General features: G+C 33.2%; 5 protein-coding genes across 7 annotated transcripts; 4 read left to right on the top strand and 1 right to left on the bottom strand.

Annotated features, from left to right (window-relative positions):
- Positions 1-1366: 1366 nt before the first annotated feature.
- Positions 1367-7087, bottom strand: EIP9 (Chaperone DnaJ-domain superfamily protein). 3 transcript variants are annotated; one of them, XM_089722632.1, is made up of 2 exons: positions 5122-7087; positions 1367-4310 (listed from the first exon to the last, which is right to left on the bottom strand). In XM_089722632.1, exon 1 carries the CDS (start codon positions 6827-6829, stop codon positions 5126-5128), a length of 1704 nt encoding a protein of 567 aa, XP_089578758.1. In that variant the 5' UTR covers positions 6830-7087; the 3' UTR covers positions 1367-4310; positions 5122-5125. The 3 variants fall into 3 exon arrangements, with proteins under 3 accessions (XP_089578758.1, XP_089578757.1, XP_020534000.1); XM_089722631.1 differs by having other exon boundaries at positions 1367-4315; positions 5122-7086; XM_020678341.3 differs by lacking the exon at positions 1367-4310 and adding an exon at positions 4776-4926 and having other exon boundaries at positions 5122-7086.
- A 9529-nt stretch (positions 7088-16616) lies between these two features.
- BCA5 (beta carbonic anhydrase 5) lies at positions 16617-20194 on the top strand. Its single transcript, XM_012213804.4, has 9 exons — positions 16617-16863; positions 16961-17028; positions 17907-18065; positions 18148-18196; positions 18344-18457; positions 18582-18635; positions 19037-19119; positions 19250-19355; positions 19761-20194. Exons 1-9 carry the CDS (start codon positions 16759-16761, stop codon positions 19962-19964), a joined length of 942 nt encoding a protein of 313 aa, XP_012069194.1. The 5' UTR covers positions 16617-16758; the 3' UTR covers positions 19965-20194.
- A 643-nt stretch (positions 20195-20837) lies between these two features.
- LOC110009210 (uncharacterized) lies at positions 20838-21544 on the top strand. Its single transcript, XM_020678185.3, has one exon. The coding sequence runs from the start codon at positions 20992-20994 to the stop codon at positions 21322-21324; it is 333 nt and encodes a 110-aa protein (XP_020533844.1). The 5' UTR covers positions 20838-20991; the 3' UTR covers positions 21325-21544.
- A 1106-nt stretch (positions 21545-22650) lies between these two features.
- On the top strand, positions 22651-23526 carry LOC105631755 (uncharacterized). The gene has a single exon (XM_020678182.3). It carries the CDS (start codon positions 22708-22710, stop codon positions 23302-23304), a length of 597 nt encoding a protein of 198 aa, XP_020533841.2. The 5' UTR covers positions 22651-22707; the 3' UTR covers positions 23305-23526.
- Positions 23527-24822: 1296 nt separating this feature from the next.
- On the top strand, positions 24823-25572 carry LOC105631754 (uncharacterized). The gene has a single exon (XM_089723092.1). It carries the CDS (start codon positions 24913-24915, stop codon positions 25324-25326), a length of 414 nt encoding a protein of 137 aa, XP_089579218.1. The 5' UTR covers positions 24823-24912; the 3' UTR covers positions 25327-25572.
- Positions 25573-25676: the final 104 nt, after the last annotated feature.

Below are 25676 nucleotides of genomic sequence, written 5' to 3'. Positions count from 1 at the left end.
ATAGCATTTCAAAATTATTTAAGTTGCCAACTCAGCACTTTAAAACTTATTAATTCTTTTATCACCTCAATTTTGATATTGTAACACGTAAATAAATGTGCTCACGTGTTTTTTTATATATTTATATAAACAGATAACATTTTAATGTGCACATGTTTTTAATATAAGAAAGCCTGCGTGGTAAGATTGTGCATTACACGTTACTATAAATTTGAGTATTAAAGTTTCTAATATTGGCCAGCTTCGATATCTAACAGTAATTATTTTCATTCAAAACACGCGAAACAAAACTCGTTGCTCTATATCGTTTTAAGACTACATTGCAAGCAAATTTGTAAATGTTTGTTCAGCAAATTTGGCTGTTGGTGATTATTTTAATCGTATTTAATTGTTTAAATAGTAATTTATAAAATATTAAAAATTAAATATTACATGATTCAATTTTTCGTAAAATACTATTTTAACCCTTTAATTTAAAGGTTATGTCACTGAAAATTATAAAAAATAGTATTTAAAAGCTGTTTAAAAAATTATTATTGAACACATCCTTTTAACTTTTTCTCTCCTCAAGTATTAGGACCAAAACCGACTTAAGAAAGGTCTATATATACTATTTTTCTCCCATTTAACCCTAAACTCAGTTTTTTTTTTTTTTTTTTTTAAATCAAATTTTAGATAAGCTTAAATGGGACTTGGTTCCTGCGATGGAAGGACTGCTGGCACAACACAACTATTAAACTTTTAGGCGTCTTTAGGTGCCCACGCCTCGGTGTCTTGCAGGCTCCTAATTATGTCTGCAAATAGCAGCAGTATCAATGTGGATGGGTCACTCATGGGTTATTAGCATAAAATAAGAATCAATAATGTGAAAATATTAAAAGTCAAGAAAAAGGAAATGCATGACCAAAGAATGTCATACTTGGTTTTATTTAATTTCTTATTTCCAAGCACAAACATGAATTCTGCTTTTTTGTTTACAAAATACTGATTCACCCATCAACTGAAAATAAAAGAATCATCATAGGAAAGGATATAAAAGTTACAAACCTTTTAACAACATAGAAAATCAACAGCACTTGATTCTCGATTGCGATTAGTTCTTGGTAGCTAATATGATGTAGTAGCTACCATAGGCAGTGTGATGCGGCGCGATGCTATCTTTCTTAAACTAATGGATGGCCAAACCATTCTTGAAATTTGGAACTAATAATACATTTGGGAGAGAAATGATAAAAAGATAAGCCTTCAGAATAAAAAATTACTGAAATTTGTTGTTTATTAACCTCCAGAGAAGCAAAGTCACTACCCACAATGATAGATGGTGGCCAATGATTCCAATTATCTAGCTGTAGTGTTGCACACTTGATAGTGGAACACAAAATTGCATTATGATTGGAAAATTTCCTTTCTAGAATGGCGTTACATGAAACTGCTTTTTAGCTGTTTCTACTACAAAATTATTTCAAATAAACTCTTATCAATACCACCGACCTAGTACTTTTATCAACAATACCCGCAACAACAACGGAATTACAAAACTTGTGTATTGTTCCTAGAACAAGAGAAGAAGAAGCCTTGAACTAGAAAACTCGATTCCTTGCAAAACGTTTTTGGGAGCTCAATTATTGCCATATTGCCAAAGCAAGGAAAACAATTTCAGTAGAAAAGTTTTCCACTTCTCAACCATTGTAGTACTTGAAATTCTAATCAATGTCTGAAAACAGTTAAAAGAGCTTTGCAACTAAGCTTACCTTGTTTGAAGATCCACAATTGGTCTCAGAGACACCATAACTTAAATGTTGCCCAACTAGTTTCATCAATTGTCGTCCATCACTGCAGATGATTCTTCTCCAGAAACATAGTAACCAATCTTAGTAATGCATTTCCGGTAACTTCTGTATTGCACAAGAGTATTTAAGTAGCAAGAATGTAATGTAAGCACACAACAAATAATCAAAACAAATGACATGATCAGTTGTTGCATGCAATAAAGATTCATAATCAGATTTTGAGGATGTAGACAGCTTTGCAGTTATCTGCAATAATTTAATTATAAACAAGACAAAATTATTTAATTTTCAAGTACTACCCCACTTGACTCAGCCGTGCATCCATCCTCTCAATTTTATTGAACTGGGAAATGAACAGTATAAACAAGTACATTAAAAGAAAAAAGGGTGCACAGCAGCATCTTCAGGAAAATGAATACATTCACAACAAATAAATTCAGACTGATTTCACCAGCATAATGATTGTCCCATCAAATCCTTGAAATTCAAATAATAACAAAATACCCCAAGGCTTGACCTAATATATATGTTGGTTCTTAATTTTACGAAAATTAACACTTAGTCCTTTCATAGACCAAAATGATGAGTTTTTACTATGTTCTTTTGACCCCTAAATTTAGTTACCAAAATGTTGATTAGACTAAACCTAAATGGATATTTAGCTCCCAAGGAAACATTGCTGCAATATTGTATGATCACTGACTTAAAACACAAATGAGTTCTCTGCTTCAAAGTTACAGAACATGTCCTTAAAACAGCTGTACAATCTTCAAGAAGCATAGAGTGATAAAGAAAATACGACATTGCAATTTTATAAATAACGTGCAATGCTGTTGCATGTCCTGGACACTTTGCCAACCGTGAAAATGAATAAGCATGAAACAAAATGACTATTCAACAAAAATACATCAGAAGTATTTTATACAAGTACCTTTAGTTGAGGATAAGTTATTTCCACTTCACCAAGTAGCTGCTAAATCATTTTGAAGAGATGCAAACCATTGAAAGAAATTCAAGCAAGGAAGCCAATAAGTAAATACAGAGCGAATGCATATTCGTAATGGGACTATGGATGTCGTGGTAACACAACATTGCTCAAAAAAAAAAAAAAAATCATAGACAGACCAAAGAAAACATATGCTATCACACTAATACAATGGGACATACACTCAATCATGCCTTATGCATTGCACAATACTCGTGCCATAAACAAAAAGTCAGAATCACCCCTTTGCCACTAAATAGTACAGGACAAGTAAAACTTAAATGAAACAATGCATATTGGCTATCCTATTTAGAATCAAAACAATAATGCATTAATCAACAGGCATACAGAACAAGATGTGAATTTTCATCATATCGGACTCACTGATAGAATATTAAGGATTATACCTGTTTTTCTAGTGGAGATACAGGAACTTGAACAATCACACTAGAAGGAGACTTGGAGCACATATAATGGTCTGAATTTGTTGGCCGGACCTCAAAATTAAACTGCATGTTCTGCCTTTAGAAATAAAATATCTATGCTCTAAAACAACAAATGATTTGTCATTAGTTTAAATTATAGTGAAACCTCTTCCGCGACCTTTTCTCTTAAGGATTCAACTTCAGCAAAGAAAGTTGAATAGTAAATGAGCACTCCACGATCATGCTAAAGTGAATAATCCTTACATATTTAAATATGCTCGAGTATCATGTTAGGAAAGGTAATAAAACCACTTGCCTTTAAACTTGGATATTGGAAGCTTCCAGGTTTAGGTGCAACAATAGCAAAGTAGCATCAAATAGAGCACTAGAACAGCAAAGCAAGAAGCAATGCTCTATCAAGAAGCCAAACACATATCCATCACAGCTGACATAACCGTGACAATGCTTGAAATAAGCCCAATAAGTAGGCAATGGTAAGTTTATAGCCCAAGATGAAAGTAACAGATGAGCAGCAGCTCCAACATGGAAAATGCAATCATAAAAGCATCATTAGGCAAAACCTACCTTCAAGCACACCAGTTTAGCAATTTTACATGACTTTAAATATTAAGTAGGCAGTGCTCGGTCTTTACATCCCTTTCAACAATATTAACCTTATTTTAGAGCAAAGCTTCAAAAACTACACAAATATAAGATCATGTGATCCATTTTATTACAAAATTTCCTGCTTCAGAAGAGCCTTTGCATTTTGAGAATTAGGTTTCTGGTCTGTATTCGAATAGTATCATCTACATACATATGAGTGTATTATCAAATAACATCATATACTTTGTATACCATATCTGCAACCATTTGCTACGAGAGCAAGAGAAATAGAGCCCTTGGATATATACGTTATAGATACCAAGCAACTATGTCGCTACAAATCCACATTGGAAGCCTTGCATTCAGCAACCGGAATAGTCTCCTTATATACACGCAACTTCTGAGGAATAATTTTCTTCCATTTCTAATGAAAAAAATATTTTCACTTGGTTGCTTGATTAACATCCAAGAACAGGTAAAAGTCACCCCATCTTATTTTGGCTACTGCACTGTTCAGAATTAATATTAAAGTAAGGTACAGAAGATCCTAAAGTATAATTATCTCATAGAAATAAATATTATTATGTTACTTTATCCGAATCACAGCAGTTAACATAATGTATAGTATGTTGCACTAGAGACATTGTTTTTCTATTGAAAATAAACTATTTACCTGCCACCTTTAAGTTTCCATTTATTAATTTATTTTGTTTAAGGACTATGGTCCAAAACAAACCTATGGTGCAACCAAGAGAAGAGGATAAAAATAACTCATCTTAAAAAACCAACATCATCTTCATCCATACTGTTCTAAGTTTAGCACATCTGCAAATGAGTAAATATTTAAAATCTAGACAATGAAACAACATATATTTGAAGCCAAATTATTCAAAAAGGTAACAGCAACCAGGGCAACTTTTTAAAAGAAACTGAAACCTTAGTTATTTAAAAAAAAAAAAGAAGGCATCCTTGACATCTGAAGAAATTTCTTTTTTAACATATTCAAGGATACGTAACACATAAAGACTTTGTTCTACTTTGATGCATTGACTTCTCTAAGTTGACCATTAAAAGTTGAAGCTCACAATCAATCTTGCTACAACAGCATGAATATGATAAACTGCGAAAAAGTAAATCATTTCAGAAAGTTAAGAGATAGAGAAAGCAAAATTCCAGCAAAATATACACCGTGGCAAATGTGCAATGAAAATGCTGGTACCTCTCCATGATTAATTACTACAACCATACAACAACAGCCTACACAAAAAAGGGAGAAAAAACAACAGAAAAAGTAACACAGAAGGAAGGATCTTACTTCACTAACTAGCCTTGACCTTGTCTTCCCCAACAACAGAGAGTATTGGCAAGCTACTCAAAAACTCATCAAGACCTTCAAAAAACGAAATCCCTTCAATATTATCCTCCTCCCCATTCCCTGCTCCATTCCCTTCACTAACTCCTGGCACTGCCTCCTCTACCTCATTGCTAAACATTACATTTAAATCCAACTTTCCCAGGTCCTTTGCTCCCTTCTTCTTCCCACTACTACCCTCTCCTTTTCCTACCACTTCTCCTTGCACATGACGCCCACCATCCACATTTTGAGCATTCACTTTTTTTGCCCTATCATTTTGTGATTTCTTAACATTTCTGGTGGGGGTTGCTTTCCCTTTGGCATTTTTCACTTTCTTTCTTCTATTGTCCCAATCATCATCATCGGAATCAGACTCACTAGGGTCAGAAAGATCTATATACACATCATCTTTGTAAATCACTTTTGGCTCAGATCTCCTTGATTGATTATTCTGCTTTGATTTCTCACCGCCTGGAAGGGGAGTGGAAAACATCGCCGATACTGGTGACCAATTAGTACCAAACCCGCCTCCGCCTTTACCGCGACCGGAAAATCCCAATGGGAAAAACCCCCAAGAACAAAAGTACGTGTCTTTACCTGTCACTGGCGGTGATGGTATTATTACAGCATGGAACGCTCGTTTACATTTCTGGCACCTAACCGCACACTCCTCATAACCCTTCGGGTACTCATAGAGAATGAAACAGTACGGACATGCAGTCCAGAAACTTGGTACCTGGGTCTCAGTAGCATTAGACTGAGTTCCCGACCGAGTTTTACGTGTTGGCTCAGCACTAGTAGGCTGGGTAGCTGGCCGAGTTGATTCTTGAACTTTCGACTGGGGAACTGGCCGAGTCAACTCGGATGCTTTCGGCTGAGCAGCCGGTCTGCTTGGCTCAGTTGCAACAGACTGCGGGGCAGGACGAATTGGTTCACTTGGTTTAGGTTGAGCTACAGGCTGGGGTACAGGACGAATAGGTGGCTCAGGTCGAATAGGCAGCTCAGTGACTTTATGTTGAGCTATAGGCCTAATCGGCTCAGCCATTCTCGGCGGCTCAGCCATTCTCGGCTGAGTTTCAAAACGAGTTGACCGATTTGTCTCCGATTGAGCCATGTTATCCTCTTCCCGACTAATCCTAGGGCTTCTTCTTACATTTCCTTGCGATGTTTGCCCCTGTGGAAACTCTTGACCAGGCATACCCAGTTGCCCTAGTTGTCCAAGTTGTCCGAGTTGTCCCAGCTGACTCATCTGCAAATCGTGATCGTACATTGCCTTCTTAGACGGATTCGAGAACACCATCCATGCCTCAGATACAAGCCTAAAGGCATGATCAGCAAATGACAATCTATTTCTTGTAGGATTCAAAAGCAAAGCAAGCTTACGATACTGAGTTGCCACGAGTTCCATAGACTGAGACAATCTTGGAAGTTGTAGGATCGCGTAATAGTCATGGCCACCACCGCCGTTGTAGCTTATGATTCTTAACTCTGAGGCGATAAGAGTGTCGGCAACGGCGATTATTTGATCGGAGAAATCTACCAGTCTCGGGTCAGACTCTCGTGCTCGTATCGCGAAAGTCTTGGCTCCTTGAAAATCGCGTGCCGTTAACAGCTTCTCCGCTATGGTAAGCCACCGCTCCGCTTCTATCCTGTAATTGCTACCATCCATTTTTTTGCTTTCTCTCTCAAGACTCTCTCTCTCTACAGTTTTTTTTTTTTTTCCTAATTTTTTTAGGTCAAGGGAAGAGGAGGGACAAAAGGGAAAGGGAATTTAGTGAGTGGACGGAAAAGAACTTTCTTTTTCTCAAAATTACGGGGATTTTCTCGTTAATGTATTTAGAGTGAGGACATTTTCGTCATTTGATTGAACAGTTCCGGTCATCGGAGTTGTCCCTCGTGTTTTGGGTGCACGAAAGAGGACAAGAACAGGGAGAGGATAAGTATGGCAAACAAAATATTATGGGAGGGTAAAATAGTCATTATGCAGGAAGTAAATGAGGGAGTGTGGAGTGTTAAGTGTCAAGTGTCAGGTTTTCGTTGCGTGGGTTTTTGTCCGGTTGATATTTTTAATTTTGGGTGGACGAAAAAGGTCAGGCCATTTTGGAGAGTTGGGGAAGTGATTGGAGGGTATAATAGTCATTTAGTAGACAACATGTGGTTAGATATAGAAATATTGTTTGGATGTTAAATGATCCGGGTAAGAAAGCGAAGGCTTTGGGTAAGGGAGTGGAAAGGTAACTAAGAAAATGTCATAATAAAGTTGAGAAGCTTTGGTTGGTGAGGTACTTGTACTAAACATTTTTGCATATCTTTTACCATATTTTCTTTTTTTACAAGCCAATTACACTTTGTTACAACAATACCACTTCTTCTTTTTTTTTTTTGAAGACAATGGAGGGCTGAACAATACCACTTCTTCCAATTTTAATGCATTTTTTTATAATATAGGAAAAAAATTATGTGCTATTTTATTAAAATTGAGTATTATTCCGAGAATATTCATTTTTAATTTGAAAAAAATACACAAGATACCCTATGCAATAATACATTAGTCTCGCCGCAATCCGAAGTTCTTTTCTTAAGAAACCACCGATCACCATTAGCTCTGTCGCAATGCAGCGACGCTCATGTCCTTGAATTTTAAAATAGACCAATTTGGTAAGACTAAAGTGTATAACCAGACTTGTCCATTCTTTGGCCGCCATCATGCACCTGCTCCTTATCAATGATGGATTGTTTAAGACTAATTTATTAGGTGCATGCGTCGTTAAACTTTATCTTAAGGAAGTGAGAGACGCAAAAGATAAAGCTAGAGCAACAACTTATGAGAAGAAGAGAAAGAAGCAACAACTGCAATAACAATTACAATATGAGAAAAGAAAGGGTTTAATTTCACTCGTCCTATCTCAATTATATACCATATTACATTGACGTGTCTAAAATTTAATTAATATTACGAAAAAAATTATACAAACTTTAATTGATGTTATATGAAAAGGCATCCGTTAATAAAAAGATTTTCCACCTTAGCCCTAACTTTTGACTTTCTCTATCTCTCTTATTAATATCTCTATCTCTTAGTACTAAACTCACCTCCTTCGTTAACCTTCCTTCCTGGAGACACAAGATGTAGAATCACAAGATATAGAATCTGAATAATAATTACAGTGAGGAGAGAAAGAAAGTTTTGAGGATGAGAAGATAGAAGAAAACAGAGAAGGAGAAAGCAAGTTCTAAGGATATTACTAATATTTACCATTATGGCGAGAAGATGCATTTGGTACTAAGAGAGAGAGAAAGAGAGAAAAAGTCAAAAGTTAAGGCTAAGGTGGCAGGTTTTCTTATTTAAAATGCTTTAAAAGCTTTAAAAGCACTCAGGTCTACTCTCCAACAGAAAAACTAAAAGATATCTTTTTATATAATATCAATTAAAGTTTATACATTTTTACATAACAAATTAAAATTTAGGCATGCCAATGTAATATGGTGTATAGTTAAGGTATGATAAGTGGAATTAAGCAGAAAAGAAATGAATCATTATATTTAGGACATATTTGACAATATTTTCGCATTCCGACAAGATTAAATGTGCAATTATGGGATCTAAAATAAGCAATTTCAGGATATCTTCCTCTGTCAATAATGGTAGAGAAGATGGAGCCTCTAGGGACTGAAGAGAGATTTACTTGATGAGAATAGTGTTATAGATTGTTTTGATGGGAGGGCATCTTCGTCTTTTCGTATGAAACTCATGGCAAAAAGGTCTCATAAAGAACGATGAACCTTTTAGTTGGACGAAATCAAAATAAGATGACCTTTTAATTGGTTCTCAAATAGTTAATTTGAAAAAATTAGAGAGACTAAATAATACTTTCCCTTAAAAAAAAAGTTGGTATGGAGGCAAGCTCTTTAAATCTGGTCTCAATGTTGTTCATGACGGAAAATAGATTCTCACTACTTGAGTCAACTTTTAATACTATAACAAGAAAATCTACGACTTGACTTACCATTGATAGTGTACATTATTACTCCTTTCATTCTATTAAATGGTAATTTAATTTTTTTTTCTATTTTATTAGTAATTTGAAAAAATCAATTAAGTGTTAATTATTTTTTAATTTAAATAATTAAATTGACTTGTTTACAATTTATACTTAAAACAAAAAAAAAAAAGTTTTATTCTCTTATAAGCTCGAATTCAAAATTCAAGCTCAAGCTCGACTCATTAAAGATTTGTTCGGTAATATTAATTGTTTTAATAACTATTATTTATTGTTGTTGTTTAATAAAGACAAGTGATGGACATATGTTTAATAAAAATTTTATAAAACACTAAATGTTATAAAGTTTCATGCTTCAAACTCTAAACGTTAGGATAGATGTGACGTTACCGAACATTATAATTAATTAAAATAGTGTTTTAACTCACTTAGAACACTAAATACTACTCTAAACGCTCTTGCCGAACAGAGTCGTTATATTAGCTGATAACTGTTTATATAGTATTTTAAATTAGAAGTGTTTGGTAAAAATACCTATTTAATTAGTCAGTTAACTTAAAATGACCAAACACCTATTTAATTAATTGTTTAACTTAAAATGACAAAATAATATTAATTGTTTAATTAGTTGAATTCGGAGGAAAAGACAACGAGTATGATTATCAAAAAAATTTTAATCAAAAAGCCAAACATTATAGTGTTTAACGTTTGATAAAAAATTTTCAACCTCTAAAAGTTATTTTATCGAATTAGAGTTTTGAATTGATAAAAACGTTAAAAATTAATTGAAAAGTTGCTGCGGAACATAGCTGAAATTTATCAAACTAACTCGAATAAGCTTTTTTTTAGTTAAGCCCAGAGAAATAATTTTGATGGAATGGAGGAAGCAATTGCTTCATTATTTGAAGGGTTAATTATGGTGTTTAAGCTTTTGTATTTTTGCTATTTTTTATTTTTTATTGGAAAAATTTGCAATCCAATTTAAACATTGCAATTAAATATCTTGGGCTTATTTGATTGACTGAATTGCTGAAGAAGACGAATTTAGGTTAGGCCCACTTTTTGTCTTGTTAGCATATGAAGTAAAGAACAAATTGCTGATCACGTGAATTTAATATGAAAATAGAAAGGAAAGATTCATTTGCCTCGTCTTCTTCCTTCATAATTTCAGTAAGCCAAGAAAGAAGAGCTCTAATGGCTTCCACTTTCTTTCAATATTCTCTATAAAATAAATCTAATTCTCTTAAACCATCTTTACCCAACTCAATTTTACACAGACCTATTAAATTTTATCATCCAGAAAAACTAAAATCCATATGAAAAAACCACCTTTCATCAATCAAATGCACAAAATTCAAACCCTGAAATCACAATCAAAATAAAAACGCACCGTGTGCACTGATAATAGCTCTCAATACTAGACATGTCCGGTTCATTGAACCGCTAGTTCCAGTTCACGGCAGTTTAAAATTTTTAAAATGTTGAACCTGAATCGGCCCTTGAACCGCCGGTCTAGGATCGGGTTCGGTTCTAGCCGATTCCGGTGCTGTTCCTATCACAGTTTTCGGCGATACGTATTTTTTAAAACAATCGGTTATAACGTTTTATCTTTCTTTTGAAAATATTAATAAGAGTATAAAAAATATTGGTAAATTTTATTTTAAATAAATTTTAGAATGCTCATACTCATATAAGAATAAAATTAATTAATTTTACAAAACAATCAAATAAATTATCACTTTATTTTGTTTAAATGTTATTAATTAAATAAATTATAAGAAAAATTTGAAAAATGCTTTAAAATAGTGTAATTTTAAACTTAGTAAACAATTTAAAAAAGTAAAAAAAAAAAAGTTAAAAACAATATAAGTTTAGACTAAATATTTCTCTCATTCTTTATTATTTTACCTTTTAGATTTTTAACTTTTTAAAGTAAAGTGCATTTAAAAAAAAATCTTAAGTAAAGTATATCATATAATAAAATATTATTGGAACTTTTAGAAATGTATAAAATAGGCTAAGTAATTATCATTTTGAAATAAAAATAGAAAATTTTCAATTCGGACCGGACCGAAACAGCTGGTTCAATATTGGTTCAAGTTCAGATTTTAATATTCACATGAACCTTAACCGGCCCTTAAACCACCAATTCTGGTTCAAAACTTTGAACTGACAGTTTCAATTCATCTCCAATATGGTTTGATTCTGGTTCAAAATGAACTGGTGGCCATGCCTACCCAATACTCCATTTTTTGTTCCATCATGTTAAAGCATATAATAATAATAAATAACATTGACTGCAGAACCGTTTCTAAATGACAAAAATCGTGCTAAACCATTTTAGACAAAAAAAGTTTCCGTTTCTAGATATACCGTTTCTAAATTCAGCAAAGATTTAAAATTCAATTGCGTTTCTGAACCATTTCTACTCCATTGCTATTTCGGTTTTTTCTTGCAGTGATATTGCAAATTTGAATCATTAAATTTGAAATCAGATAAATAACGAGCAATAGTACTAATAAATTTATTTTTCTCACTCTCATTACAAAATCTAAAGTCCAAAATATAACTCACTTGGAATATAAAATTAACTTGTAATATTTAATTAAGTATATATAACAAAAATTTAAAGAAAGGAAAAACAATGACATTTTTTTATTGTTATTGAAACAACCCGAATTTTTTATTTTCAAAGATTTTCCAATTAAATTTAATAAACCGACAGCCTGAAAATTTATTTCAATATTTTAATGCGAACACTGTGAGAAACCGAACCGAAAACCGACTGAAAAAGCCGAAAACCAAAGATTTGGGTCGAATCGAACCGGTTCGACCCAAACCATCTAGAAAATTCCATTTTTTTTTATCTCCAGCGCTGCACCTCCACTCGTCACCCTCACCAGCGCCTCAACTCCACTCCACCGACACAGCCACTGCGCCTCCTCCTCCCTTCTTCTTCTTCTTTCTTTCTTTCTTTCTTTCTTTTCTTTTCTTTCTTCTTCCCTGCGTCTGTCTGCGTGTGACTGGCGAGAGACAGCAGATCTATCGCGCGCCACCCAGCCCTCGCGGGCCACCTCGCCGCCACTCCACGCCGCCAGTCGCACCGCCTCACTGCTCCTTCGCGCGCCACTGCCAGTAGCTCCGCCCTCTGCTAGATTGCGCAGCGCACGGCAGCAGCACAGTCTCCGCCTTGTCGCGCCACCACCGTGCCTTGCTGCTCCGCCACAACAGATCGCGCCTCTGCCGCCGCTCCAGCGTGCCTCCGACCACCAACAGCCACTGCTCTCCGATCCGGCACGCGTGAAAATCCCCGATCTAGCGAAATTCGACAAAAGATTATATTTTGGGGTAATAAAATTAATGCTACTAATTTTAGTTACTTAAATTAATTTTATTATTGTAGTTAATTAATTTAGTTAATTTAATTTAGTAATTGTGAGTAGTTAAATTAAGTTAATTTAATTTTCAGTATTGATTTATAATATAAATGTTGATTCACTTAAAATCCTTTGATTAATTTATTGAGGAATTTTGATGATAATATCATGAATGGAAGGAAATGAAGAATTGAGAATTAAAGGTAATGTTGATATTGATTTTCGGATGGAGGATGAGAAAATTGAATCGATTGATTGATTGCCCGATGGATGGGCTGTGTTGTTTGGAGTTATTAGATAAATTGTTGATATTTTAACAGGTGGATAATCCAATTTTTAGGGGAGATGCTGCTGAAATTTCGGTAGAAATAAAATGAATTTCGGTAGCAAATAAAATTCATTATAGAAATTTAATTATTTATAGAGAGTAGAAAATAATAGAAAATAAAATAGATTTCAGAAGAAATAAATAAAATAGAGTTCGGTAGAGAAATAAAATTTATTATAGAAAAGAAATTAATATCGAGATTAGATTACATAGAAAAATTAAGAGTTTAAAATAAAATTCTAAGAGTGGTAAAGAAATGCTTTATCTGATATAGTTACTTTTGTTTTGTGTCATTCTTAAATTTCTTAGATCGCCCGGGTCCATCTAGTGCTCCTCCAGGACAGAATCAAAGCTAGAACTTCGCTCTCCATCACTGAGTAATAGTAAATAATGCATATCAACACTGCATTTGCATAACATTTATTTATAAACCTTATATTTTTATTTATATATTTACAATATATTATAAGTATTTTATCATATATATTATGTTACGATCACTATAATTATACTTATTTATAATTGTGCATTTGGATGAAATTGGTGAATTGTCTGATTATTTGTGCTGTGGCTATGCTGTGATTTGTTTGTGTGGAATTGGGATAAAGTGGGTCACCATGGGTTTGTGAGAATGGTATATGTGATATGGATCCTGAATACGATATAAAATTTGGCCGGGTAAATGGGAGATCGGCGCCCCCGTGTGCACCTACTGCTATGATCTGTGTGATATGGAAAACCACAGGTTGGTTTCTTTATTGGGCGCACCTGATAATCTAGATTTGATCGCAGCCCGCAGGGTGGCCTCCTGTTGTGAGCGCCTGATGATCTAGATTTGATGGAGACGACCGGGTTACCTCCTGTTGGTATGAAAAAGAAAAGAGAGAATGGAAAAACAATGAGAGGGCTGGTCAAGTGAGGATTAGACCGGTCGGCCAGTATGGGGGATCGGCTCCCTGGTGCACATGTGAGAGGATGAGCCATGTGGGAGGACGGCTCATCGGGGTTCGGTGACTCCACTGACTAATTTCCACGTGATGTGATTATTTGAAGGTGATATTGTTTGTGGGTGCTGATGTAATGTCATATGGTTGACTGTTGTGTGTTCATTCAGTATAGTAGGGTGCATTTTGCTTGACTGTATGTGGTGTGTATTATTTATTATTATTCACTGAGTTGCAAAACTCACCCCCTTCTCTCCAAACCTCCCAGGTACTAGGAAGCAGTTGATCCGACTGAAGCTCTGCAATCTTCTCCGCAGAGTTATAAATGTAAACTTTATATTCTTGATATTTAATTTTGAATGTATAAATTATTCTTTTATCAGATTTTTTTTGGACTCCGCAGTTATAGGGCTGTGTATTTAAATTGGGCCTTATTGTTAGCACTACGCTATAAATTAATTATTGTGCAATTAACTGTAGGTAAACTAGTAAGCCCTTATTGTAATTATGAGTTATTGTGAATAGGCCCTGATTAAATTTTATGTATTATTTGATATTGGGCCAGATGTTTGAAAATTTTATAAAACTTATATCTTAAGTCATATGGGCTTACTGTTTTGTTGAAATTAGGAGAATCATGTAGACAGATTGAATAATTTAGGCTTACTACGGGCCTCGGGGGCCTTAAGCTTACCTGGGCCCTAGTGCCGGTCCGGCCTACGGAAATGGGTCGTGACAGTTATATGTACTCAAACAGAGAAAAGGGAGTTAATATTTTAAACCTAAATTTCACTTTATAAATAAAGTTGATATATTTTTTTTGAAAAATAAATAAAGTTGATATTTTACTCATTTTAGGATTGTGAATATCTATTTTAAACTTAATTTGTAACCAAATATTTTCTTTTCCAATAAATTTGTGAAAAAAATTAGTTGCTTAATGCTTTTTATAAATATGTCAAATTAGAAAAAAAATGAAAGAAAAAAAATTAAAACTTGTTTTGTAATTCAATCAAACTTTTTATTATAGTCTTTTTGTTGAGATAATATATATAATCCCATTCATGCATTTAATTATTGTGATAATATTATTTTAAATAATTATCTGTTAAAATATTATGCATGTATTTTTACAAAATTAAACTATGTTCCTCCATTCACTTGTTGTTATGTTTTTTATGAATGCCACTTGTGAGAAATAGAGACTGAAATACAACTCAACATATATATATTTTTTTAACAAATGCCACTTGTGAAAAAAAATATTCAGCAAATAATTTCAAAGACATAATAAAATAACCCTTATGGGTAGCTCAGTGGTAAAAAGCACTTGCTGAGTCGATTATAATGACTTAAATCATGAATTCAATCATTCCTAATGGAAAACTCCAAATTATCCTTACCAATAGAACCCTCAACACTAACTTTTATTATATATAAATTCATTTTTGAATTTTATAACACTCTCGGATTTTACTTTCATTTATTAAATATTTCAATTTATAAAATTATATATATTAAAAATATTTCAACTTGCAAAATTAGATCAATTAAACATGTATTATCCAGTTGAAAAATGTGAAAATTATTATTTTAAAAATTATGTTAACTACATTTACATACAAAGCCAAAAAAATCTTAAAATTTTATTTTTTATTATATTTGATTTAAATCAAATATTTATCTTTTGGTAAAAAAAATTGAGCTTTTTTTCTTCTGATAGAAGTTTAAGGGATAAATTCTATAAAAAGTTAGAAGGCATTTGTTTTGGTTTTAATTTTTAATTTTTGATTTTTTTATCTTTAAAAATAAACAAAGAGTGTTTGTTTAAAATTATTTAAATATTTTTTTTAACTTTTTGAAGAAGTGTTTCAAAAAAAAAAAAAAAAAAAGTTTCATAAAATTTTAGTTTAGGCAAATTGAGTCTCATTCCCTTTTATCTTTATTCATGTTTCCTCATTTCCTTTATCATAAATTTCTTTGATTTGATTTTTTTATAAAATTTATGTTGTTTCTAATTTATGTGTCGTGGTTGAATATCTTGTAATTAATCATTAATCAGTTACTCTTTTTGTCCATAAATATAATTCGTTTAATATTATTAAGAAAACAAGTAGTTATCCTAAATTATAATAAGGTGTTCATTAAGTAGACTAAATTATTCTTTAGAAAATTATAAAAATAGTTATTTTGTGTTGAATATAAATACGTATAAAATTATACTCCTAAATATTTTCAAAACAACTATCTTAAAATAACTCGTGGAGAGAGAGTATAAAAAAAATCTTGACCAGATATATATAAAATTATCATTTTTTGGATTTCTATGAAATATTTTTTTAAAAAAATTACAGTACGATTTGTGAAATATAATTAATCTGGTCATGTGTTTTTCAAAATACACTAAAATTTTTTTATATTTTGCTTCTATTATATTCCTAAGTCATTTTATCTAATTTTTGTATCTTTTTCGATAAATTAACGAGAAAAATAGAGGTCAAAAGAGAAATATTTAAATTTATAAATTCTAAAAAAAAAAAACATGTTTTAGAGTATAAAATAGAGGTAAACAAACGGAGCCTAAGGGATTATAAAATCTAAAAAAAAAAGACTCAGGGATGATAATGTAATTTTTCTAAAAAAAAAAAAACAAAACTAGTACTGTTTTAGAGTTGTAAAAAAATATTAAAAAATAAAAAAACTGGAAAAGGTTTGTACTTTCAATTTCTTGAGCACTGTTGTCACGCTTAGTTGGCATCGCCATTAATTAAGCTGTAAACACTTCGAATTCTCCGTCTTCTTTGGAGCCAGACGAGTGTCTCCTAATCTATCTAAAACGTACCCACCTTTTTAAAAAGCTTTTACTTTGCAAATGACACTTTCGATTCCCAATTTCTTTGAGCAGTTTACAACTCAAAACGTCTACTTTATCTTTCAAGAGCTCTCTAATGGCTATTCTTTCTCCAACTTCCTCTGTTTCAAAGGAACCCTTTTCCTGCTCACCTCCTCTTCGAGCGGGAAATTCCAAAACTTTATCGATCACAGCACATAAGGTTGTTTATTTCATTCTTTTGCTTCATCGACATGTTTATCTGTATGTATCTTTTGGTTCTTGGGTTTTAATTTGTGTTCTTATTTGTATTCTCGCAGATCTTTAGTTCTAATGGGAAATTAGGTGGAATTCAGCAAACCCACTTGAGATTGTGGACTGCTTCAAAGTAAGTTGATTCTTTTCTGGGTTAAAGAAGATTTTTTTTTTTTTTCAGCTTTTCGGGTGCTACTTATGTTTTTTCCCCATAATTATTTTACATTTATGTTGCTAATTCTTTGATTAGCCAAGTATTGATATCTTAAATCTGCTTTAGTGATGAACTATTGCCTCCAATAGATGATCTTAATTAATTTAGCTGAATTTTATAAATTTCTAAAGCGTTAGCTTCTTGATATGTTTGTTGCTATTTTCTATTATTAGAACTCTGCATGTTTCGGAACATTCGTTGGTTGGTAGTACTAAATGATCTTTATAAAATTTAAAATTAGCTTAAATGTTATATAATTTTGCTTCAGTTGTTGAATAATGTCTTAGCTCTCAAGGTAGATACAACAACACTAGGCCTTAATATACTGGTTGAAAGACTGGCTATATAAATATTTTGGTTTCGTTCTGCTTTGTTCATTATCAGGTCTGCACTAATGTCAAGAAAAAGTAGATCTCAAGGTGGATATTTTTCTGAGTTTTATGATTTAATTTGTTCTGAAATTTAAATTTTTGTATTCTAGTTATAATTTATTGATGACATGAATAGTAACTTTTTTGTTGGAGGGTCACTTGACTTATCACCTGAAAATCTACAGATTACACTTATTGCTATTGAAATGAATGGAGTGCGAAACTAAGATTTGGTGCCTGGCATTTTCTGAGTTTATTTTGAATCATTTTTAGGAAAATGTCGATGATAACCATGATGATATATCTGGGATTGTGTAGTTCATGTCTCTCATCTGATGTAAATTATAAGCTGTGTGCTTCTCTGAGCTTGACTTTACCGGAACATTTATTTATTCTGTAACAAACATCTGCTTCCAACCTTTTCAGTGATTCAGATCTGAAGTTGAAGGCTTCAAGGGACTCTCCAGCAATGACCACTGAACTTAAAAGTGACAAATTGGAGAGGCCTGCAGTAACTAAAAAAGATTCTGATTTATTTGATGAGTTGAAACAGCGTTTTATAAGTTTTAAAAAGCATAAATACATGTAAGTGTTGAGTGGCATGATATCGGTTGCCTTTCTTGAAAGATTACGCTGGCCTTTTAATAGGACATTCATTTTTTAACAGGCAAAACATTGAACATTTTGAAAACCTTGCCAAGAGTCAAGCACCAAAGGTAATAAATAATGGCTTTTCTAGGTTATTAATCAACAATTTATTCTTGTTCACTACACTTATTTTTTATATGCCTTCTATGGATTTTACTGCAATTGGCTGTTGCTCTGTTGGCCAACATAAAATTGACTGACAATTTCAAGGGCAGTTTATGGTAATTGCTTGTGCAGACTCCAGGGTTTGCCCATCGAACATACTGGGATTCCAACCAGGAGAAGCATTTGTGGTTAGAAATGTTGCAAATATGGTGCCTTCATATGAGGTATGCATCACATTTTCCGAACTTTTATCTTTGATGTATGATGTGAACTGTTAAAAACATTAATAAAATATTTATCTTTTGGCATCTTTCATTTTATTCTTTAACCATGTTTTTGTTTATGCAGAGTGGACCATCAGAAACAAATGCTGCACTTGAATTTGCTGTAAATTCTCTTAAAGTAAGTTATGCTAAAATCTAGGCTTCCTCCCCATCCCCCATTTCCCATGTGGCCGGTATCTGTTTTTGCAATGATTCATTACATATCTCTTTAGTACCAGGGTAATTGTAAATTCCCTGAATGCATAGGGTAGCTAAAATTAAAGCAAAGATGATTACTTATTGCCACATAAATTTGGCTTAAGTCAGAAATGGTTCTATTGTATCCAATGGAGTGTGGATGAAGCAAATCAAGCAGGAAATTATTGAGTTTTCTGTCAAAAATTGGCAAGTATTACATGGAAATGTCATGTATGCTCTAACTTTTGCTTTGAAATAGGAAACATGAACAATAATAATAGTTAAGCCTTTGATATTATATCTTATCTTATTTGGAAAAATAATAGATAATTCCTTTTGCAGGTTGAAAACATTTTAGTTATTGGCCACAGCTGCTGTGGAGGGATTCGTGCCCTAATGAGTATGCATGATGATGTAGAAACAAGGTCCTGTCAATGACGTATTTGGTTGCTTCTTGTTATCATCACCTCAATTCTTGAAAACAATAAGCTTTATGTTATGTTTCTCACATGTAAATTTTTTTATTTTTTTGGTTTCATTTATCCCTATCTTCAGTAGCTTTATTGGAAGTTGGGTGTCTGTTGGGATGAATGCAAGGTTGATAACCAAGGCTGCTGTTTCTAATCTCAGCTTTGACCGGCAGTGCAGACACTGTGAGAAGGTGATATATATGTTTTTTCCCTTAGGGTTCAGAATGGTCAAGTTTTTGTCGGCTACTTGATCCAGCATACATCTCCATGTTTTGTTTGTGGTGACTGGATTCTGGGTTTAGTTAGACTAATCCTTTTTCTGGTATCCTGCTTTGGCCATCTTTGCTGTAGAATGGTGACAGTCACATATGGGTTTTTTCGTTTATCTCATTTATCTTATATGTGAAATTGGAAACTTTGAACTCATGCTAGTAATAAAAGCGTCTCAAAAAAAAAAAAAAAAAAAGGCCAGTATGCAAAGCAGCGGGTGGGTAGGGATTTAATTGATTAGACATGGCCTAAAATTGTACAATGATGCATTAACCTTTTCCTTGAAAGTTGTTGAACAATTTGTTTCCTAAAAATCTTTTCAACAGGAATCGGTCAACTGTTCATTGGGGAATCTCCTCACTTACCCATGGATAGAAGAAAAGGTGAGAAATGGGGAACTCTCTATTCATGGTGGCTATTATGACTTTGTTGACTTTACATTTGAGAAATGGACGCTGGATTACAAGGGAAGCAAGTTGAAGGAGCAGAATGGCAAAATTGCAGTGAAAAACCAGACATTTTGGTGCTAAATCCTGCCTTGCTTTGTTTGTTGTATTATTATGTTTTTAAACTTCTGATTTGTGTTTTATGTATAGAAATATCAAAACACCTGTCTACTAATGTTATTCACTCGAATCAAGTGAATAACTACCTTATCATTTGTGTGTTGTAATTGTATGTTTCATGTTCTGTTGAACTTCCACGTTATTGTAAAACTCTTACCTTCAAATAAAATAATTTGCAGTTACAGTTTCTGGCAGATATATGTCTTTTTAGCTTGTTTTGTACTTGCGTGGATGAGTAAAAGACAAGACTAAATAGTCCATTTAAGTACTGAAAGTTAGTTTGATCTGAAAGCTTTAATTTTAACAGTAAAACAGAATGGGGACTTGGGGAGGATGTTAATGTGGATTCGCTCGTCTACGGTCGCTCGAATGCAATTGGGAGAGCCCAAGTTCATATAAATCCCACATTAAAATCTCATACTTCCAATGTAGGATCCAAGGGACTTTTTTTTTGCCTATATGTTTTGTGTTGATTGCTGCTGTGTCCATCTGTTTTGCAATGTACTTATTCTTTTTCTGGAAATACACGTCAGTGAAGATGTTAAATTGTCATATCAAAATATGAATTTAGATAAATCCAAAATAACTTGCAGCACAGGGAAAAGTGAGTAGGCAAGAAGAAAAAAATAATATGCTGAATTTGATGGTAGATTAGCCTATTTTGAGTATTTTCTACAGGAAAACTATTATTTTGAATCTAATCTTTGAAGCTAGAACAAGAAAGAGTGAATTGCTGGGGAAAAAAAGAAGTTCAAAAGAATTGGAAAGATCTTGGATTAGAGAAATCTTGTATTTTGAATGATTTTCTATAACTATCATAGATAAGTAGTGAACTGCTAATACAGTCTTTCCTACCGAGTTAACCTAGTATTCTCTCCTTGCCTTCCAATCTTCCACATCTATAAAACCCCCTTGGGACATAAGAACCAATGGAGAAAACAGATTTTACAGAATTCACAGTTGCTATAACATTTCATTAGTCACTCCAAACATGGCTTATAAGCATTTCTTGTCTTTCTTTTTGCCACTTCTGTTTATCAGTATGTCATTGCTGAACACCGATGCACGCCAGCTTCTGGAAATAACATTGCCAGAAATACCTGAGCTTCCTAAACCTGAATTGCCCGAGCTGCCATCTTTTCCTAAAGTTGAACTGCCACTACTACCAGAATTGCCAGATTTGCCAGGGCTCGAAGTGCCAGAACCAGAATTACCTGACTTGTCATCTCTTCCTGGAATACCTGAGCTGGCTAAACCAACAATACCTGCAAAACCAACTACTCCTGAGGACATTAATTCTTTTCATTCAACTACTAGTCCTTAAAAAGGCTGTACCTTCTCATGCTTCTTTAAGGCCTAGTTCTTGCTACTGCATTGCTGTTTAGTGTTTACCTTCTTTCTACTTGAGAGTTGCTCTGTTGGAGAGTTTGTTGTGTTTTTATACTATCATGTCTTTCAGTTACAACTACAATTGATAGTACAGTCACTGTACCCGTGGTTCTTAACTTCATGTTGAATCTGTAATAATATTGATATATTTTTAAGTGTGCTTTCTCATTTATTACTAAATACCATAAGATTTTATTATGTGGGGATAATAATTTCAGCTTTATCAGAGGAAGTATGATCACGAATAGCAGAGATACTTAAAAATTATAAGTTATTTGGACAAGTGAGCTAAGTTATTTAATTTTGGAAATTTGCAAAACTAGAGAGCTGATTCCAGAGAATAATCTCATAAAGAATTGTCATCTAAGTGGGGTTTAGAGTGAAATAGTAATATATTTATATTGCTAATAATTTATCAGTAACCCAGCAGTCTTCGAGTAATTTATGCCTTAGGTTAGTGTTGCACCCATCTCCACCAGTATTCTTTGGATGGCTGAAATCTAGTCACCCACTTTGATTTAGAGTCTGTTTGGTTTAACTGTTCATGATAACTGATAATGGGATCAATGAACTAGCTTTTCCGAAAATGGAGAAGAATTAAAGAGTTTAGACATTGTTCCTTAAAACACTAAAAGCTACTATAATGTTTGGTGCCAGAAAGATATAGCAATATATATTTTGCTGAATTATAAAATTTAATCACTTTCAGTTTTAGCTAATAGCTTAATTTATTAGTTTAGTGTTTGTCTCATAATGCAGAATCTGATTGGAAATGTAATCTAGAACATTTTAATGTACCTAAAGAAAACATCTTTTTTCAGATTAGTATATATCTTTGCAATATAGAACAATCAAGAGTGAATTATTAGATTGATCTAATACATAAATACATAAATTTACCCCTAAATTATTCAGAAAAGTCTATTGCTGCTCCGAACTTCTGCGTTTTGAAATATTGGAGCCTTTGGATTTCCCTTTTTTGCAATTTAGAAGCAAACTTATCAAATGGGGGGATAAAATAAACAATCATATATCAATTAAATATTTAAAAAGACGTAAAAATTTAGGCAAGTGTTACAAAGATAATCTAATATTATATTACAAAGATTATTAACTTTAAGGAAGTGTCACATATAGGTGAGGAGTTGAGCTACCAAGACACAAGCTTCCTACCAATTCAGCCTTGAAACTTTCCCATTTTCCACTTCCCACTTCTATAAAAGCCAACACAGGTGAAAATCAAACACAACACACAACAGAAGTGACAATAAATTTACTGCTTATAATTTCAAAGTTATTTTGTCATCTGCTCCACATTATGTCTAATCTTCGCTCTCCATCTTTCATTATGCTGCTCTTGCTAATCACCCTGTCAATTGGTGTAGATGCTCGACATCTTTTGGAAATAACGTTGCCAGAGATACCTGAGCTTCCTAAGCCTGAGTTACCAGGGCTTGAAGTGCCTAAATTTCCTGAATTACCAAAGCCTGAAGTTCCTGAATTGCCAAAGCATGAAGTTCCTGAATTGCCAAAGCCTGAAGTTCCTGAATTACCAAAGCCTGAAGTTCCTGAATTGCCAAAGCATGAAGTTCCTGAATTGCCAAAGCCTGAAGTTCCTGAATTGCCAAAGCCTGAAGTTCCTGAATTGCCCAAGCCTGAAGTTCCTGAATTGCCAAAGCCTGAAGTGCCAAAATTGCCAGAACTGCCATTTTTTCCCCACTTGCCTGAGTTGCCAAAACCTGCACTGCCTGAAATTCCTGTATTGCCAAAACCTGAACTGCCAAAATTGCCAGAATTGCCAAAGCCTGAACTGCCATCTTTTCCCCACTTGCCTGAGTTTCCAAAGCCTACATTTCCTACTATACCAACTGTTCCCGAGGAAATCAAACCACCTCAGTCAACTACTAGTCCTTAAACAACAGTACCACATATTCTATAAGCATTGATTTATGATCTGCTGTATTTCGGTTTGAGTGTTCTTCTTGAGAGTCTGATTATTTATGTACTGTATACATACTTAAACTGTTCTATGTGTTGGTTCTGTTCAAAATTTGTATTTTCTAATTATTTTTGGTTGACGTTGCACATTATGTAATGTTCTGAATTGATTTGCTATATAAGAAATTGTTTCAGCTTATTCATTTTGCATAATTGAGATGTTATACTTTACTTTTCGTATTTTTTATTTTTCTTACTTAAACTCGATTACACAATGGAATAAATAGGCTTTAAAAAGTAATGAAGAAAGAAACAAAACTTTGGTTAGCTACCCAATGCTTACAGTAGTAAACACTTGGTCGGAAAAGAGACATGACACATCCTTATAGCCTGTCCTGATATTAAAAAGGCCTCTTAATATAACATAAGGATATCCAAATGGGGTTTAAAAATAAAATACTAATCTAATGCTTTCCAGAAATTTGTGTTGATCTTGTATCAGTATTTTCTTTTTAGCCATTCAGCTTCAACGCTCATTAAGTATTGCCTTTGTTTTCTGCAGATTTTGTTTTGGGTTCATAGTCTTCTGATTTTCTGTTTTTTCTTTGTTTTATATTTCCTGGAACATTTTTATGATTTCAGCAATATTTTTCAATAAAGAAAACAAGTCTGTGTGGTTTTATCCATACACTAATGGACCTGGACCAAGTTGTGAACCTTGTTGAGATACAACAAATGCTTGGTTGAAATGGACAAGAGAAACCATCAAAAAAAATTTCCTCTTCTTCTTTTTTGTAATTAGGCTTTGATTAGGGTTTGAGTTTGCAACCTTACAACCCTTTGAATAAATTAGGTTTCGATTAGGCCTGTTTGACCCTTTGAATTTCCCTTTTGTAATTTAGAAGCAAACTCATCATATGAATTTCCCTTTTAAATTTCCCTTTTATATACAAACAATTGTATATAAATTAAAATAATTAAAAAGATATAAGATTTCAAATTACATATTCATCATATTATCTATTAATGAGCTTTTGTTAGCAAAGATAAAAAGTTTTAAGGATGCAATTATATATATAGCTTTATGAGATTGGTAAAATTCCTGAAACTAATTATAGTAGAACTAAATTCTTTCATTTAGATGTAACAGGAAAAAAAAAAAGTTCTTTCATTTAGAGAATAACAAACAGGCAATAGGGTTCAATTAGTCTTTTAGCTGAATCATATGTTTCATGTTGTGTTTATTTAATTAATGGACATGTCTAGGTTTTACCATCCAAAGCTATAATGCCTTCCAGCTAATCTCAAGAAACAACAATTATAGATAATGCAATATCATAATATAAAGATTATTTACTTTTAAGGAAGTGTCATTGGTGATAAGTTGAACTACCAAGACACAAGCTTTCCTACCAAAGCAGCCTTGATCCCTCTTATGCTCCACTTCCCACTTCTATAAATGGCCAACAGATGTGAAAATTAGCATAACAGAAGACAAAAGTGAAAGGAGAAACTTACTACCTATTTTTGAAGTAGATACTAGTCTGGTATCTTTCCAAGTCATTTTTGACATTTGCTTGGAATTATGGCCAATCCTTGCTCTCCCTCTTTCATTATTCTGCTCTTGCTAATCGCCCTGTCAATTTGTGTTGATGCTCGACGTCTTTTGGAAATAACATTGCCAGATATACCTGAGCTTCCTAAGCCAGAGTTGCCTGAGTTGCCAAAGCTTGAAGTGCCTAAATTTCCTGAATTTCCTGAAGTGCCCAAAATTCCTGAATTGCCAAAGCTTGAACTGCCCGAAATTCCTGAATTGCCAAAGCCTGAACTGCCAAAATTGCCAGAATTGCCGAAGCCTGAACTGCCAAAATTGCCAGAATTGCCGAAGCCTGAACTGCCATCATTTCCCCGCTTGCCTGAGTTGCCAAAGCCTACATTTCCTACTATACCAACTGTTCCAGAGGAAATTAAACCACCACAGTCAACTACTAGTCCTTAAACTATACCATCCATGCTATATAAGCTTCGATTTATGATTGGCTATATTTGAGTCAGTGTTTTTTCTTGAGAGTCTAATTATGTATTGTACACATTCTTAAATTGTACTATGTGTTGGTTCAGTTCAAAGTTTGTATTTTCTACTTATTTTGTTTTAAGTTACACATTATGTATGCTTTGAGTTAATTTGCTGTATAAGAAATTATTTCAGCTTATTCATATGGTATAAATGAGATGTTATACTTTACTTTTTGTATTTTTTATATTTGTTATTGGAAGATTACACAATGGAATAAATAGCCTTTAGAGGACAAGAAAAAGACGGCCAATCACATTCTAAAACTTCGATTG

The sequence above is a fragment of the Jatropha curcas genome, chromosome 6, assembly GCF_041381405.1.
Source record: "Jatropha curcas cultivar XTBG-Jc1 chromosome 6, XTBG_Jcur_1.0, whole genome shotgun sequence".
Taxonomy (NCBI): Eukaryota; Viridiplantae; Streptophyta; class Magnoliopsida; order Malpighiales; family Euphorbiaceae; genus Jatropha; species Jatropha curcas.
The sequence above is the reverse complement of the archived record's forward strand: the minus strand, read 5'-3'. Positions and strand labels throughout refer to the sequence as shown.

Excerpts from the sequence above, each read along its gene's own strand:
- EIP9 (XM_089722632.1), bottom strand. The coding sequence starts at position 6,829 with ATGGATGGTAGCAATTACAGGATAGAAGCGGAGCGGTGGCTTACCATA.
- BCA5 (XM_012213804.4), top strand. The coding sequence starts at position 16,759 with ATGGCTATTCTTTCTCCAACTTCCTCTGTTTCAAAGGAACCCTTTTCC. Across the intron at positions 18,197-18,343 it reads CCAAGAGTCAAGCACCAAAG|TTTATGGTAATTGCTTGTGC; the intron begins GTAATAAATAAT and ends TTTCAAGGGCAG. Across the intron at positions 18,636-19,036 it reads TTGCTGTAAATTCTCTTAAA|GTTGAAAACATTTTAGTTAT; the intron begins GTAAGTTATGCT and ends TTCCTTTTGCAG.
- LOC110009210 (XM_020678185.3), top strand. The coding sequence starts at position 20,992 with ATGGCTTATAAGCATTTCTTGTCTTTCTTTTTGCCACTTCTGTTTATC.
- LOC105631755 (XM_020678182.3), top strand. The coding sequence starts at position 22,708 with ATGTCTAATCTTCGCTCTCCATCTTTCATTATGCTGCTCTTGCTAATC.
- LOC105631754 (XM_089723092.1), top strand. The coding sequence starts at position 24,913 with ATGGCCAATCCTTGCTCTCCCTCTTTCATTATTCTGCTCTTGCTAATC.